An 18456-nucleotide genomic window follows, 5' to 3' on the forward strand; every position below is an offset into this window, starting at 1 on the left:
ATTAAACAAAATTTTATTCGGGTATAATTCTGGAACCAATTCAAATAAGTACCCCTTATCTGATACATCGCCGAAAAGCTCTCGATAAGGGCTTATTACGGCAGTTAAGAAGAAGTCCAAAATTCAATTTTTTTTTTGAATTTTGTGCTTTTTTGAACACTTTTGGTCAAGTCGATTGCAATTAAAAGGGTAGGTATACAACTAATATTTTATTAACTTGTAACTTAGTGAAATTTAATCATTACAAAATGTTGTTTGGCATAATTCTTTTTTAATAATTAGCTGAATGCATCGTAATTTTTATTTTGAAATCAGTATCCTAGTAACCAAACAACTGATTCTCATTTTATTTAAATAATTTCAATTCATTTAAACATGTTTTCATTTACATAAAGATTAGTATTAAACGGAATAAAGGAAAATTGAGAAGCGCGCATAGACTTGCACTGTTGAGGGTGGCCGCTAGTTACAGAACGGTGTCTTATGACGCGCTTTGCGTAATAACAGAGGTTCTACCAATAGACCTGCAGATTAAAAGCAGGATGCTTAGATATGAGGGACTACCACAAGACGAGATAGCGGCTTAATTGGAGCAAGAATGGCAGTTGGAATGGTCACGCTCAAGAGTCGGGGATTGGACTAGAAGACTAATCCCTGATATAGGTAGGTGGTATGGAAGTAGACGCGGAAACGTTGACTTCTATATGACACAGTTATTATCGGGGCATGGATCTTTCGGGCAGTACATAGCCAGAATTGGAAAAAGGGACACACCACAATGTGTTTATTGTGAGGAAACAGATAATGCGGAGCACACTATATTTGTATGTCCTTGATGGGCTGAAAACAGGAGGTTAATTATAACAAATCGATTAACACCGGATAATCTAATTAATTGGATGGTACAAAATCAAGAGAACTGGGACTGGTTCAGAAGGTTTGCTGGAGAGATCCTGAGAACTAAGGAAGAAGAGGGCGGTAGACTGTGATTAAGTTAAGTAGGGAAGGGTGGACAGTCTCTCCGTGGAGGGCCGGTATGCCCTGGTATGCGGGTTCCTGCGAAGGGGGAGAACTCCAGGGGAGATGGGAATAAAAGAAAAGACCGAGTCCCGGCCGGCGGTGTGTCTCCCTGCGGGCGTCTAGGCGCTTTGTGGGGTGGGTACCGTCGGTTAGAGGCATAGGCGTAAAAAAAAAAAAAAAAAAAAAAACGGGACCGAGACCCGTTTCCCTGCGGAGGGGCTGGGGGACGGCATCGCCGCACCTTGGCCCTAACGCGGGGAATTAGAGGCAGGCAAAAAGTAAAACAAAAGATCCAAGACCGGGGGAGCCAACCTGCCGTGCCGGATGTAAAGCCGGGGGATGGGGGACGCCCCCTTTGAGTAGAAGGACACACTCCCCGACTGAGTATACTTAAATGGATATCCGGTCGGGGAGAGTAGGGAAAAAAAAATATTTGTATAAGACAATATTTATTAAACGATGTAATTTTATATTCATTGAAAGTCTGGAATTTATACTTTAATAATTATAAATTTTCACCTCCTAGTAGTAATATTATTATATCTTTTTCTTCTATTAATCTCAAATATTTCATTTATTTGCTGCGTAATACACAAAATTAACCTCTATCGTATAATGCCATTATTATTATTTATCTTTTTATTATTTCTTTTAATATCCATTCTATTTAATTTTGAATAAAAATAACCTTTGTTATTTATATATATATACGAAGATTAATAATGTAGATTTGAACGATTGTAACATCTCGTGAATATATATCTCATTATTACGAAGGATTATATCATAATTTATTTTTCTTCAAATCTATTATAATCCTTTTAAAAAGACGCTTCTAAACTGACCTAATATTTTTACGCTTATATATAAATGATATCGGATTACATAAGCCTGTTTTAAACGCTCTTTTTATATCTGTATTTTCTATTGTTTGCTGGATTCGTCAGTGTAAATTTATGGATTCCCATTAAATATCTTTAAAAAGAATTTATAATTCATATTGCTATTACTGCATTCCCTTTTCCAGAATATTTTTTTCTTTTCTTTAACGAATTTTATTTTATTCCTTATTTTCTTATCATTACATTATTTATCTGAATATTAGCATTCTTTTTTCTTCAATAAATTATATTCCTATCTTAATATTTATTATATACTTATAAATTTTTTTCGTTTTATTTTCATAGATATTAATATTCTTTTTTTTTATAAAATTAAATTGTAAGGATTTGAATGAATTTTTAGGACCGGATGTCTTTATCGAAATGTTAACCCATTCATTTATTTACAAATTCAAACGATATTTAATTTCTTTAGTTATTTAAAGTTCTCCTGTATTGATCATCTTTTATTTAACATTAATCTTTAAATTAATCACTTTAATTGACTGATAAAATTATACTTTATTTCTTATATTATGTCCTGATCTTTTAATACCAAATGTTTTTTTTCTTCTTATCGTTCATCTTAAATTATTATTATAATTTTTAACCTTCGGGACCACCGTTAGGTATTGCTTCAGAGTATGAAATGAATAATAAGTAGCTTGTGACTGCTATGCCTGACCGGGATTCGAACCCTGGTCCTCCGGATGAAAGGCCGAAACGCTACTACCCGCGCTATGGAGGCCAGCACGTCTTAGATTATTTAATTCGATCTTTCATTACGATTTTTATATTATTCATACACACACCACCGTGAAATTAATTATCCTTAAAATATGATCCATCATCTTTATATTATTATTATTTGTTTGTACAGAATTATCTGGTAAGGGTTACGAATTGATCTTTTGTCAAAAGCAGTTAATATTTATTAAATTATTAATTTTTTTTTTATTTTTGAAAAATTTCGTAGGCTCTCTTAATTAACAGATTTAAATTTTTCAAAATTTTTTTGAAAGATTTTAAAAATTTTTTTAAATTTTCAAGTGTGTAGAGACTTTATTTCAGGCTCTATACAATTTAGAAAAATTGTATTTTTTTTTAAATCTGAATTGCAAAATTATTGTGCGAAAACTGTCAGACCGATTTTTTTTTAATTTGACATGTTACTTTGTTACTTTGTATAAAAAAATTCTTTGATAGATATTTTTTCAATTTTCTTAGATAGATATTTATTATATTATATTATATTATATTATTTATTACTAGAAGACTTCGCTATTGCTAGATTTGGGTTATATAGATTAAATGAAAGCAATTGTAAGTTTGATAAAACATTAACAAAATGAACATAACGGAACTTCACAAAATTTAACCTTTCCCTTTTATCCTTTCTTCCTTTTCCCTTTCCCCTTTCAACAATTTCCCCCATTTCCCTTAAATTCTCACATTTGTTTCCCCTTCTCCTTCCTGTTTTCTCCTTTTCCCTTTTCATTTCCTTTTCCCGTTTCTCCTTTCCCCGTTTTCCCCTATTCCATTTTCCCATCTTCCCTTTTTAACTTTTTCGATTTTCCCTATTTCCTTTTTCTGACTTTTCCCTTTCTCCCTTTTTCCCAGTCGGTCCAGTAGTTTTTTAGTCTATAGCGGACACACATATCAAAAACATTGAAATGGAATTGTAAAATAATTTAGTATAGTGTGTGTGTGTGTGTGTGTTGCTCATATGTCTAACAGATAGCGCTGTTTTTCAAAAAAAGGATTTTTAACTTTCACAGGTGTGATATCTTAGTTATATTCACAGTATATATATATAAAAACACGCGCGGATTCGAATGCAACATTGTATAAAAATTTCAAAGCAATCCGCGAAGAAATTTAGGAGATTTAAGATTTTGAACAAACAATCATTTACATTTTTATTTATAGAGATATCATTCCCCATTTACTGTATTTATCTTAGCAATCTTCTCCCAAATTTTCCTTTTTATCTTTTAATCTTCTCCACTGCTAATATCTTTCGTTGTGGTAAATATTCTACAGCATAACCAGCCGGGTTATTCTAGTGGTTGAACTCGTCATAGCAATTCAGCTGATTTTCAAAATCGGGAGTTTTAAAGTATGAATCCTTGAAAATGCAAATAATTTAACACTCAATAAATTAACGTTAGCACTTTTATATGGATTTGACTTCTAGAACGTGGATACCGGTGTTACATTTCAATTAACGATACGTCTAAGGAGTGTCGGTCTTAATCTGTTCAAGTCTACCCATTTACCGGTACTTTTACACTTTACACGCCAGACTGCGAATAGATCTCGGTATCTCCCAAATAGGTCTTGGTATCTCTACAGAGTACTTTTGACATCATGTCACTGTGCTGTGTAAGTAAATAAGCAAATAAACAGGTATAAGTATTCTGACTTAACCGTAGTTTAGTATTGTCTTATCTAGGCACTGATGGATACTGCTTTCTTATTATATGTATTTTAATAACTCTGATAATCTGTTTCTATCTTATCTTCCTTGTTCTTTGCTTTAGAGATCTTTTTTCTTTGTCTTAATCATTCTCCAAGATATTTAAATTTATCAACTTTTATAATTTGTCCATATTTCGTTTTCATCTCCTTGATATTAATCTTTCATTTATTTTATATATTACTTTTATTTATTCTTGTCAAGAGACCTTTGAATCCGTTTAATTTATATATAACAGTTACATTGCATTAAAAAAAAAAAATAAACTACGATACGCAAAATATATACGTGTAGAGCTTTAATCAGAATTAAAAGTATGGAAGAAAAAAAATTATACATATATATATACTACCTACAAATCTTTTACATTCTTGGATAAATAAAAAAATTCGTCTTAAGTACAACTTAACGTTGCACTTAAACAGGTTAGGACCAGTAAAATATTTTTTAAATTCTTAAAGGAGTTGCTGTTGTAGGTCAACTGAAACATAATTTACATTTCACGTCACATGGTGCTCCTATTCGATAAAACAGAATGTTCTTTATATATAAACTACTGAAAATGATTATTTTAAGCTATATACTCTTCAGTGTGTATAGCAGCATATATTGTGTTTTTTAAACTGTAAGTCTAAAATATATTGATTTTTTAAGACAAAAAACGTTTTTGTAAAAATAATTTATTTTTTTTTAATTTTGTTTTAAACAAAAAATTATTTAGCTTTCCAGTTAATGAAAGCTAAAATTAATTATTTATTCATTTGCACATTAAATTATGAGTTATAATAATATATATATATATATATATATATATATATATATATATACACCAAGAGGCAAGATTATTTTTTTAATGAATATTGGTTATACGAGATGATGGAGAAGTTGGGTAGACTAGACTAATTAAAATTATTAAATTTCAATTTCAAAATCCTGTTTGTGAAAGAGAGTTTTCCGTTCGAATTCACTAAACAGTTCATTTAACTTTGAATGATGATAGGAATAAAAATTTTAAATATGAAATCAAATTTCCGAATGTAGACTTTATGTGTATATATATTTATATACATAAATAAAGCCTAAAGTTTGTATATATGTATATGTATATATATATATGTATATATATATATATGTATATATATATATATATATATATATATATATATGTATATATATATATATATATATGTACATAAAAAAAAATTAAACCTTATACTTACCGTTAAAAAAAATATTTTATTATTATTATACTTTAATGATTTTTTTTTACGCTTTCTTTGGTTTTTTAAAAATTTAATTTAATTTAAAAGGCGATACCTTGGAATTGGTTAAAGAATTTTTATTGTGTAAAATACCCCAAGCAGGAGTGGGTATTGTATTTTAATCCATAAATATAATAAAATTAATTTCAGTTTTATTAAATTATATGAATTGTTAATAATAATAATAGTAACAATAATAATAATAATAATAGTAAATAAATATAATTCAAAGAAGGATTTATACTAACTTTTTATTGAAATAAATTAGAATACTATAAAAGGCTTAAAAACCGTTTACATACCAAAAGAAGTATACAGCCATTTCAATCGTTAAATAACTATAATATAAATAAATATTATATTCTGATGGGTATATAATAGGGCATTATATAAATCACGTTAGAAATCGGTGGATATGGTAATTTACGTATAAAAAAAATTTCCAGCATTTTCCTGGACAGGAAATCATGATAAAATTTTGTTCAGAGCGCATCACATAATATTTTATAACAAGAAAAAAAAAATAGAAACCCCCACTGGGTTGTCTATTGGTAAACTCTTCATCGTAAATTAAGTAATTTCGAAGTTGAAGTTCTCAGATTCAACCTGACAACTTACACGAAGTGTGTGAGAAAAGTAATGAGATTGGTAACACTGCGAGCGATCTGACAACGCTGTCTCTACCGGTTTATACTAGATTGGTGTGTTCATCATCCCATCCACATGCTCAGTACGAGTTCAACTCCGTTCAGCCATACATTGTTTTTGACAGCGCCATCAGTGAAGTTGTGTTTTTATTGTGCGTTCGAAAATGGGGAATCGGATTTTAGAGCAACGTTATGGAATCAAGTTTTGTGTTAAACTTGGGGAAACCGCAAGTGTGACCTTTGAAAAGTTGAAACAGGCCTATGGGAAACATTGGTTATCAAGAGCACAAGTTTTCCGACGGCACAAATCATTTTTGGAAGGCCGAGAACACGTTGAAGATCAACCTCGCTCAGGGAGACCTTACACTTCAAAATGTGACGAAAACGTCGAGCGTGTGCGGGTTCTTGTGAGATCACCGTAGATCAAATTTTAATACGATTTGGACATGCGAAATTGGTGCCGATAAACCACACAGCGGAACAGAAGGACAATCAAAGAAACGGGTGCGTTGATCTTCTTGAGAGGATTGACAACGATCAAGAATTCTTCAATCGTGTGATCACAGGTGATGAATCCTAGATATTTGAGTACGATCCTGAAACAAAGCGGCAAAGCAAAGAGCGGCACACTCCGTCATCTCCTCGACCGACAAAATGTCGAATGAGCAAATCAAAGATCAAAACCGTGCCGATTTGTTTTTTTAACAGTAGGGGTATCGTGCATAAAGAATTTGTTCCTCCAGGACAAACTGTCAACTAAGTGTTTTACAAAGGTGTCCTTGAAAGGCTCAGGAAAAGAGTGATTCGCGTGAGACCAGACATTGCAGACAAGTGGATGCTTTATCATGACAATGTCCCGTGTCACACGGCCATTTCCATCAGTTAATTTTTTACCTCAAAATTCCTACGGTTCCTCAACTCCCCTATTCACCTGATTTAAATCCATGTGACTTTTTCCTTTTCCCGAAATTGAAACATGTCTTAAAAGGACGTCATTTTGGAACTCTAGAGAGCATTTAAAAGACTGTGACCGACCAGTTAAAAGACCTACCAGTTGAAGCCTTGCAGCGCTTCTACCAGGAGTGGGAACCACGACTTCGCCGGTGTCTCATTACTTTTCACACACACCTCGTATAGATATATATAAAATAAGGATAATTGCTTTTATTCGGATTTGAATACTAGATCGTACATACTGATGTTCTCTTTCATAGTTGGGTTTCAATTAACCAACATCTCAGGAATGGCCGACCTGAGTTTGTTCAAGACTACACATTAATTGGTACAGTTACATTACACTGATAGGTCGCTAATGACTTTAATCCATGATGCAATTATATATAAAAGTATTAAAAATATCTGACGTGGACATCATATGACTTCCTTGTACGACTATTAAATTACATATACACATTTTTTTTTTTTTTTTAATGAAAAGTACATAAAATTTTATTTCATTAATAATCTCTGATATCTTTTCATATTTTTTTTTTTGGTTATTGTTATTGAATTATTAATTGTAAAAGTTTTTTTTTTTTACAATCAGAGGTTAATCATCATTAATAAATCAATATATATATAAAAGGAGATGAAGTTGGATTTGAACCGATGTGCCTTCCCCATGTATGATCCAAATATTTTATTAATTAAAATTTCATTTGGATATAATTCTGGAACAATTAAAATAAGTACCACTTATGATATATCGTTGAAAAGCTCTCAATAAGGGCTTATTACTGCAGTTAACAAAAACTTCAAAATCAAAATTTTTTAATTTCGTTATTTTTTTGGACACATTTGGCCCAGTCGATTGCAATCAAAAGGAAAGGTGCACAACTACATGTTACAACAGTCCTAAATCCAAATTTTCAACATCCTACGGCTAATCGTTTTTGAGTTATGCGAAATACATACGTACGTACAGGCGTCACACCGAAACTAGTCAAAATGGATATTTTCGTGAGATCTGAATACCGAAATTTTTCGCGATCACAATACTTCCTTTATTTCGTACAAGGAAGTAATATATAAATAGATGTGAATATAATTTATATTATTTTAAATTTCTTTTTCTGTTTAGCCTCCAGAACCACCGAAGTAAGGTATTACTTCAGAGGATGATCTGTATGAATCTAAATAAAGTGTAGTCATCTACAGTCTCAGGTCGACCATTCCTGAGATGTGTGGTTAATTGAAACCCAACCACCAAAGAAGTAATATTAAGATAAATATATGGTAATATTAAATAAAAAAATTTATATTACATAAAGTAATTCACAATTTAAAATGTATTAATGAAAATTATTTGAGTACATATATTTATGTATTCATTGAATAGATACAAGTAATGCAGGTTTTTAAAATGTTTTAATTATTATTTTTATAAATTCATCGATGAGTAATATTAAAAAAAAAAAAAAAAAAAATCATCAATAAATAATGGACAATTTACAGGTAAGAAAAACAATAGGCTTACTCTCATCTGTTTCAAGCCTCTGTTGGTTTCTGGCTTTTAATACTGATCCATGTTTTATCTACTGTTACAAAATGTTTAAGAAACTCAGCGCGATCGTGTTTAAATAAATTTAAAATTCCTTGAGAAGTGTTCAGTCGAAGGCGTTTTTAGTCGACCGTTAACAACTGCTGCACCTTTCAAGAAGAATGCTTTTTTATACCTAAAACATCGTGTAAAATGTAGTGTTTACGGTCTATTCGATATTTATGCATTGTCAGCAAGCTTGCTTCCCTTCAGTCGGCGATCATTTAATACGGTATTTTAGATTTTTTTAAAGATTTCATTGGTCATACCGGTATTTGGGTTTTCCAAACGAGCTTCATTTTCAATGGTGTATGAACAAGTTTTTAATTCAACAGCCCAGTTTTTTACTATTGAAAACGAAGAGAAAAAAAACCTTAAAAGTCGAACCCAACTCTTTGTGTTTACCCATTAGGATTAAACTTTAAAAAAAAAAAATTACAACAGATCGAACTTCAGTTTATCCATTTTTCATAAAATGTCACAATTTATTAGTTTACTCGATCGCTACAAATAAGCGTATGTATCTGAAACTTCGCAGTACGCTAATAGAATCATACATGACAAATATCGTAGTAGTTTTGTCATACTTGAACCGTCTCTGTATCAGGACTAATCAGAAAATACTGTTGTAAAAAAATCGTCTTTGGCCATTCTAATCAAATTCGGAAAGTTAATTTGAAACTCTTAATCAAATGAAACCTGTAACTAAAATTGTCCGTTACGAATTAATCTATAGGCTTGTTGTTTCAATTTCTACTTTCTTGTTGCTGCTTGACGAGTACTTTCTTATTTTCTATTAAGATTACTACTACATTAAATTAATTGTAATTCCAGGTTCGAGGTTCTGTTAGATACCATTTTTTATGCGCTACGAAATTCATTATCATCAATCATTGTGATTATAATTGACCGTCAGTTTTGTATTATTAATAAATAATAATAAACTTTATTATTGATAGAATAAAAACCATCTTCGTTATTAATAAAAGTTGTAATATCATCTGAGTAAAAAAAAGATGCAAATATCTTTGTTTAAAAAGTTTTCTTGTGCGGTTATTCGTATGATTATTGGCGTTTTATGTCATTTAACTCAAAAACTCTTTATCTGTAGTATCACGTATATATGTCAGATACTATCTACATCTGTTATGAAAGTTTGTGTGGAGGATTGAATCTGTTACTAATTAATAAATAATTTATTATTATTATTTAATTAAACGTATTAAAGGGGTAAAATTACTTTTGGTAAATTATTTTATCATATTGATTACGTCATGACAATTTTACGAAAAAGTTTTAGATTTAAAAAAAAGTAATTCAAATATGAAAATCAAATCCTTTAATAATTAAATAGTAATTATTAAAAAAAAAAAATTATTTAATTAATAATTAAAATATAAAACCCACTTACCAATAATCTTTTAATGCATCGTAGCGCTTTCGGAAACATATTTCATCTTCAGCAACTTAAATTTTTTTTTATTAACTAAAACTTTGGAGACATTTATTATAACATGACGTTAAGTCGACGCAATTTTAGCACATGAAGACCACCTTTATATATTTTACACACTTTACATAACAATTCTACTCAAGATGACAAAGGTTTAGTTAATAAAAAAAAAACTATTAAGTTCCTGATGATGGAATTCGTTTCAGAAAGCGCTAGGATGCATTAAAAGATTGTTGGTAAATGGGTTTTAAATTTTAATTATTATTGTAAAATCATATCAACGGACCATGTTTGATAAAATTATTAAAAAATTATTTATTCTTTTAATTTTTATTATTTATTTTACTTCCCTGGCGTATGGTTTTTTTTTGTAATTTCTCATCATTTCATGACCACTGACCGCAAAAAAAATAAAAAAGTAAATAAAAATCGTGGAAAATGTTCGTACGTACATATCGGGATGTACATACATATCGGGAATACACTCCACGTACAGTATGTACGTAGATTGTCTTGTTTGTAGCTTAACAACTTTTGATTGGATACGGATTTTGATGGAATTCGGCACAGTTACTAGTGTATATGGGTCAGTTTGTTTGGAAAAGTTTGGAGGTCAATATCTTCAGGGGTAGAGAAGATAATTTCTTTGGGCTCATTTTTCTCAAAATTTTGCAAATACAACCCTACTTTACGTTAAGACATTCGTATATTCTTATCTTACCACTTAAAAACAAATTTTTCAAGAAAAAAAAAACGATAAGTTAAAAAGTTTCTATTTTATAATTTATAAATTTTTAATATATGTCTGCTGCGTTTCATATTATAATAAATTTTATTTGATTCTCCTATCTTACAAGCTTTGCTTACTTTTTTTTTCTTTTAGCTTACTTCAAAAAAGGAGGTTTAAATTTTAGGACTATTCTTGTCTTTTCTTGAAATTTTCCATGTGGAAGTGATGTGATGTGAAGTGATTTTTTGTTATAACTTGATAAGACAGGCTTTAATTTAATCTTTGTTTCAAGTTGATAATGTAATATTTTGAAATACGTAGTTAAATAAAAATAAGGCATTTCAAATGGGACTCATGTAGACGTGAGTCCCATTTACGTTTATAGTTATGTTAATTTTATTTACGTTTACAGTCATATTTTTTTAAAATTTTTATTTCTGGTTATGTAATCAAATCTGGTTATGTATTTTTAGATTCGTGATCTGTATTTGATTTTGTAGACTTGAAAACCCTTCCTGTTTCACACTTTTAGATATGTGTGTGATATATTTCATATAATTCAAACATTCATTTTAGGTAATTAAAAAAAAAATCTGAAATTAAAACTTTATTATTAATAAAATCTAATACAAATTCTTTAATAATAATTTACATTAAGTCAGATTGATTTAAATAGAATCATATACCAATAATTTACTGAAAAATTCTATATATTTAAGGGACGATTACTTATTTATAGATTATAGGTATAGTTTAAAATAGTATTAAACGCTTTAAACTAAAAACGCAGTTTAAACTAAAAATATGCTAAAAATATTTACAAAAGCTAAGATACTAACTAAAGATTGACCATTTGAAAATTTTTCTAAAGTAATTCATAGGAATTCAGGGTGGAAATATTTCAAAAAGGTTCTTCCTTTCAAACGTAGTTGTACATATTTTTAGTTGATAACGAGTATACTTTAAGTAAACAATTCCAATTCAAATAAAAACTTATAAATCAACTTACCCCTCTCGTGTTTGATATTTGCTATATTCTCTTATTTACTAAATTTTTTAATAAGATGATTCATAACAATTTTTGATCAGTACTGAAATTATGTTGTATTTATGTAAGCTGATGGTCTATGACTAAATTATATTAAAGTTTAACTTTTTGTAACAAATAAAATTATTGAAAATTTATTTTTATAGTAGTCTGATATAATAACCGGTGTTCTTTGGTGGTTGGGTTTCAATTAACCACACATCTCAGGAATGGTCGAACTGAGAATGTACAAGACTACACTTCATTCACACTCATACATATCATCCTCATTCATCCTCTGAAGAATTATCTAAACAGTAGTTACCGGAGGCTAAACAGGAAAAAGAAAGTCTGATATAATAAAATTTAAAAATTAAAACAATATTATACTAAATATAAAATGTAAATTTTATCTACTTACTCGTGATATAGAAGAAATGATAATAGAAATATTGAACATGCTAATATATCCGCTCTTCCAACAATTCCGCTAACCTAAACAAATAAAATAACATACATATATACGTATTTATTACATATGTCAAAAGTTTTATTTATGTTATTAAAAAAAATCATACATAATAGATCAGTGATTCCAAAATTGTGCGCGGCGGCGCCCCGGGGAACCGCGGTCTCTTCATAGGGGCGCCGCGAAATATTGTAAAAGCTTCATAATTAATTGAACCAAGAAATTTATAATTATTAATTTAAAGTAAAATATAATGAAGATACACGAGTTTATTTATTTTTATCTCTTACTTACGAGTAGTTATAAAATTTTACTTCGGGTAGGTTGACATGGAAAAAATTTAATTGAAAAAGGGCGCCGCGACTCGGAAAAGTTGGGGAACCACTGTAATAGACTATATTTATTTGTAGATTAACTTGTTTTATTCTATAACATTTCAGTTTTAACCGATAATTTCTTATCCTCTTAATGAGGTAATGCTTTTAAGTCAGCTTTTACAAAAATTAAAATTTTGCGAAAGATGTAGGAATATCTCAACAAGTTTTGTCGTGAAAATAGGTAGGCTTAGGTAATCAGTAATATGATCGTAAAGAAAATCAAATTTTTTAAGAAATGTTGACAAATTATCAAAATGTAAATTTAAAAAAAGAAAAGTTACCACAGGTGAATGATCATTTTTTTTGTCTTCAGTCATTTGACTGGTTTGATGCAGCTCTCCAAGATTCCTTGTCTCCTGCTAGTAGTTTCATTTCGGTATACCCCCTACATCGTACATACCTAACAATTTGTTTTACATATCCAAACGTTGCCTGTGTGCACAATTATTTTCCTTCTACCTGTCCCTGCAATACTAAAGCGACTATTCCAGGATGCCTTAATATGTGGGTTGTAAGTCTGTCTCTTCTTTAACTATATTTTTCCAAATTCTTCTTTCTTAATCGATTTGCCGCAACACCTCTTCATTTATCACTTTATCCACCTATCTGATTTTTAACATTCTCCTATAGCACCACGTTTCAAAAGCTTCTAATCTTTTCTTCTCAGGTACTCCGATCGTTCAAGTTTCACTTCTATATAAAGCTACGCTCCAAACATATACTATCAAAAATGCTTTCCTGACGTTTAAATTAATTTTTGATGTAAAAAAATTATATTTCTGACTGAAGGCTCGTTTCACCTGTGCTATTCGGCATTATATATCGCTTCTGCTTCGTCAATCTTTAGTAATTCTACTTCTCAAATAAGGAAATTCTTCTACCTCCATAAACTTTTCTCTTCCTATTTTTACATTCAGTGGTCCATCTTTACTTCGACTACATTTCATTACTGAAAATGATAATATATAAATGATATACAAATGATAATAATATAATGCAGCATTAGTAAAAATCTGTGATGGAATTATTTTGCCAAATGGTCATTCCCACTTAAAAATTTCTAATTTGATTATCATAATTTTTTTATTGTATAATTTATTTGGAGAATTTTATTAAAAATTTTTCGTAATTCAATAAAATAATGAGAAAAATAAACATGATAAACAAATACCAATATTATTGTTAAAATTTCAACAAGACCCGCGATTGGTTAAATACGTAAACTCCACCCAATAGATGTTTCCTTTAAAATTAAACACATTTTATTACTTGAAAATTTCTTAGCTTATATAATATTATGAAATAGTATTATTATATAATTAATAATGAAAACGATTTATTATATTAATTTTAAATATACTTACTGCTTCCGTATGTACTGGATGTGCAGCAAAAATAAGGCCAGCTAATAATGCAAATTTTGTTTGTAAACCAGCAATTCTAACTGCAACTCTTGTAAATAATATTGAACAAGCTATATGCAGTGTCACGTTAACCACATGAAACCACAATGGTTCTAGACCGTGTAACCAATTATTTATTCTGAAATCAAAAAAAGAAAAAAGGATTTATTAAAATATTATTTTTAATACTGTTAACTTACACTGTTTATAAAAAGTATATAACAAAAAATGTAAAAAATATAAATGAGATTTCACTGGATTAGCTAAGAGATTTAAATTTATCTCTTCCTCTTATTAAAAATTTTAAGAATTGATTTTATGTTTTTTTTAATACCATTATTTATCATAATTATGTAAACAAAAATGTCCATAATTATGCGTGTTTGGTTTGATTTTTGTATCGATGTTCACTTTAAAACCTTTAGCTTTATCTAAATGATTTTTTTTTGTTTCGTTTTTAACTAATATAGACCACGTTAACTATCGGTATATCTATTTTTCTATCTTTTCTTTGTATGTTGTGGTATTTCCCATGTCCTCGACTACCTTCTACCAGTTTATTTCTGTCTTTTTATTTTCTACGAATTCTTGGATTCGTTTAGATAACCTCTTTTTGGGTATTGATATAACCAGAATCGGAAGATCGTCTATCCAAGAATCTAATATCCTCTAGATATGACCAGAAGCATAGGCTTATTTTCCTAAAGATGGTTGTTAGTTTTGTTGTTGTCTGGTATAGCAGCTCAGTGTACATTAAGATTCTGATCTCTTTTTAGTCTATTTGGGCGGAGAATCTTTCTAATAATCTTCCTTTCTTCCCTCTGAATTTCTTTTAACAAACTTTTATCGTTCAAGAATATGCATTCTAACGAGTACACAACTTCTGGTTTTATTTTGGTGATTATTGAGGTGGATTTCATACTGTATAAGTTACAACACAGTCGGTAGTATTTTTATCGAATCTGAAAAATGTTTTTTATTTTGAATTCAATAGAAATACAAAGGTAGTAAGACGAATTAAGAAAAAAGAGAAATTTGTGTAAGAAATGCTAGAGACGAATAATACTGGTGGGTATTGTATTAAAATTTCAAGATTTGATTTCTTTCGTGATAGACGGACGTGTAGATAGTATTAATTACCGCAAATGAAACTCTTGATAAAACTAAGAGAAGTAATGCTAAGTTTAATAATTATGTGAACTATTTCTAGTCTCTCTCTCTCTCTCTCTCACTCTCTCTCTCTCTCTCTCTCTCTCTCTCTCTCTCTCTCTCTCTCTCTCTCTCTCTCTCTCTCTCTCTCTCTCTCTCTCTCTCCTCTGTGTGTTTGTGCGTGTGCGTGTGTGCGCGCGGGCGTGCGTGTGTGTGTGTGTGTGTGTGTGTGTGTGTGTGTGTGGAGTTCAAAAGAGTTTCTATAGTTAATTTTTAATGAGATCGGATTTGGAGATGAAGTTTTCATACTTTTTTTTTGTACACTTTCGTATTCTTTCGGTTCTTTTTTCATACGTTTTCCTACTTACTTTTTCAAAAAATAGTTAAAATAATTTCTAACAGGAAATTAACTTTTTTAATAAATTATCGGTTATATTTTTCTAAAAGGAAGCGAAGAATAATTTTTTTTTTCTACAAATACCTTTTCTTTCTTTTTCCTGTTTAGCTTCCAGGAATTACCGTTCAGGTGTGTTACTTCAGAGAATGAATGAGGATGATATGTATTAGTGTAAATGAAGTGTAGTAGTCTTGTACTGTCTCAGTTCGACCGTACCTGAGATGTGTAGTTAATTGAAACCCAAACACCAAAGAACACCGGTGTCCACGATCTAGTATTCAAATTCGTATAAAAGTGCCTTTACTAGGACTTGAATGCTGGAACTCTTGGCTTCCATATCAACTGATTTGGGAAGACGCGTTCAGTCTAGACCAACCCGGTGGGTTTTCTACAAACACCTAAATCTTATTAATCATAGAAATTAATTAAAAAAAAAAAAAAAAAAAAAAAATAGCTATTTTAATCAATTAGGAAAAATTATTAATACTTCTAAGGAAATATAACATTCTAATATTAATTGTCGGAAGAAAATAGTAAATCATATTAAAAAAACACCTGAGATAAATCTGTTAAAAGTATTATTTTCGTTATTACTTCCTTGTACGAAGTAAAGGAAGTATTGTGAACATGAAAAATTTCGGTTTTCAAATTTCAACGGAAATATTCATTATGACCATCCCTGAATCCATTTTGACTAGTTTCGGCGTGAAGTCCGTACGTACGTACGTACGTATGTATCTCGCATAACTCAAAAACGATTAGCCGTAGGATGTTGAAATTTTGGATTTAGGACTGTTGTAACATCTAGTTGTGAGCCTTCCCTTTTCATTAAAATTGACTAGACTAAATGTGTCTAACTAGATTAGACTAAAAAAGCCCAAAATTCCAAAAAAGTGGATTTTGGACTTTTTCTTAACTGCAGTAATAAACAAGAATAAAATCAACAGTTATTAGAGATATAATATTTTATGTACTATTCATTTTTATTCAAAACTTTTAAAGAGGTTAATAATTATTAATAAATCAATGAATATTATTTAAATTAAAATTTAAAAAAATATATATGTATATGTAGTCGGATTCGAACCGATGTGTCCATGGTTACGGATCCGACACGTTGTCACTTACACCACCTAATTATTGAGCGACGTGAAACAAAATTAATATATGCTGATACGGACACGACAAAAAAATGTGATGCAATGTGTGTCCACTACAGTGCAATTGTGTAACTGTCCACTTGTATTAAAGAATTGGAGGATCGTATCTCGCTTTCAAATGAGATAATTTTAAATGATATGCACATTTAAAAGATGTGTATATGTAATTTAATAGGCGTACAAGGAAGTCATCTGGTGCCCATATCAATTTTTTTTATATATTCATAAAAAAAATAATAAATTCATAATTAATTATAAGCAATCTTTAAACGTCTGTACCTGTTTTTCAAGAAATAACGAATAATCAAATTTACTATGAGATCGGATAAAGAATGATTGCAAAAGAAAAATATGAAAATAAATGAAAAATAAACTGTGGTGAACACAAACTGTTAAGTACTTCGCTTATCGAACACACAAGTGGTGGACGGAATGTGAAGGTATATGTTATTTCCTGATTGTCATTTTTCGATTTCCTCATGGTAGCTTTATTCATATATATATATATATATATATATATATATTTATATACTGTATATGTTTATTTTTTCGAAACAAGAGGATCTTCTGAACTGTATAACATTTTTATCTTCAATTTTATTTGACCTCATTTGCTTCTTTTATTATAAAAATATTGTAACGATCATGCTAAAATTCTTGAATTGTTAATTATTTTTCAAGATTAGATAATATCTTTTATAAATAATTTATAAGTAATATCACATATTTTTTACGTATAAAGTTTGTTTGTTATAGGTATCTATATAGTATTATATAAAGAGAAAGAGAGGTTTTCTTTGTTAGGGATAAACAAAAAATCTATTCGATCAATCGCAACTAAATTTTTACTCATCTTTCTTGACATAACTAAGAAGGTTTTTAGATATAGTTCATCTCAAAAATCTCTAAAATATTTATTTATTTATTTTATTATACGAACTTCAATGAATTGAATTAATGAACTGTGAACTTATTTTGAACTGATTGATTCAAAAACAATCGAACGAATATTACAAAAAAATAGAATTAAATTTATGTTAAATAAAATATTTCAAATATATTTAAAAAAAATTCTGTTTGTCAATAATGGAATTCCCATGGGGAATGCATGTAAGGCTAGAATAGTGAGGTATGCAAGCATCTCGTGGGAAACTGTACGAATCATTACCATCAACTGGTAACAAACGGAGTGCCCCTGGGGCGCTGTTTTGGGAGGTGCAATGGGGTGCTCTTGTAATATCTCTGCAAAACATCTTCCGATTTTCATAATTCAAACCGGTTATTTGTATTAAAAGGTTGAAGAGCAACTTTGTACCAATCAGGAACACTTTCGATGTAACAGATCACACGGTTATTATGTAATCTAAAATGATATATTATTTATTAAAACGTGTAAATAATTTTTTTTTTGTCTTCAGTCATTTGACTGGTTTGATGCAGCTCTCCAAGATTCTCTATCTAGT

The 18456-nt window shown here is 29.7% G+C and overlaps 1 protein-coding gene and 1 long non-coding RNA gene across 3 annotated transcripts in view; one reads left to right on the forward strand and one right to left on the reverse strand.

Moving 5' to 3' along the window:
* The window catches only part of LOC142332315 (protein O-mannosyl-transferase TMTC1-like), a 507352-nt gene that overhangs the window by 257626 nt on the left and 231270 nt on the right, over positions 1–18456 (reverse strand). Inside the window, exons 2-3 of the mRNA XM_075378680.1 lie at positions 14249–14426; positions 12460–12533 (exon numbers count right to left, since the gene is read on the reverse strand). Of these exons, the coding sequence (XP_075234795.1) occupies positions 12460–12533; positions 14249–14426 (252 nt within the window). The remainder of the gene's footprint in view (positions 1–12459; positions 12534–14248; positions 14427–18456) is intronic.
* The window catches only part of LOC142332316 (uncharacterized), a 673176-nt gene that overhangs the window by 106777 nt on the left and 547943 nt on the right, over positions 1–18456 (forward strand). The window lies entirely within an intron of this gene.

Source organism: Lycorma delicatula, chromosome 11 (genome assembly GCF_047948215.1).
Source record: "Lycorma delicatula isolate Av1 chromosome 11, ASM4794821v1, whole genome shotgun sequence".
NCBI classification, from domain to species: domain Eukaryota; kingdom Metazoa; phylum Arthropoda; class Insecta; order Hemiptera; family Fulgoridae; genus Lycorma; species Lycorma delicatula.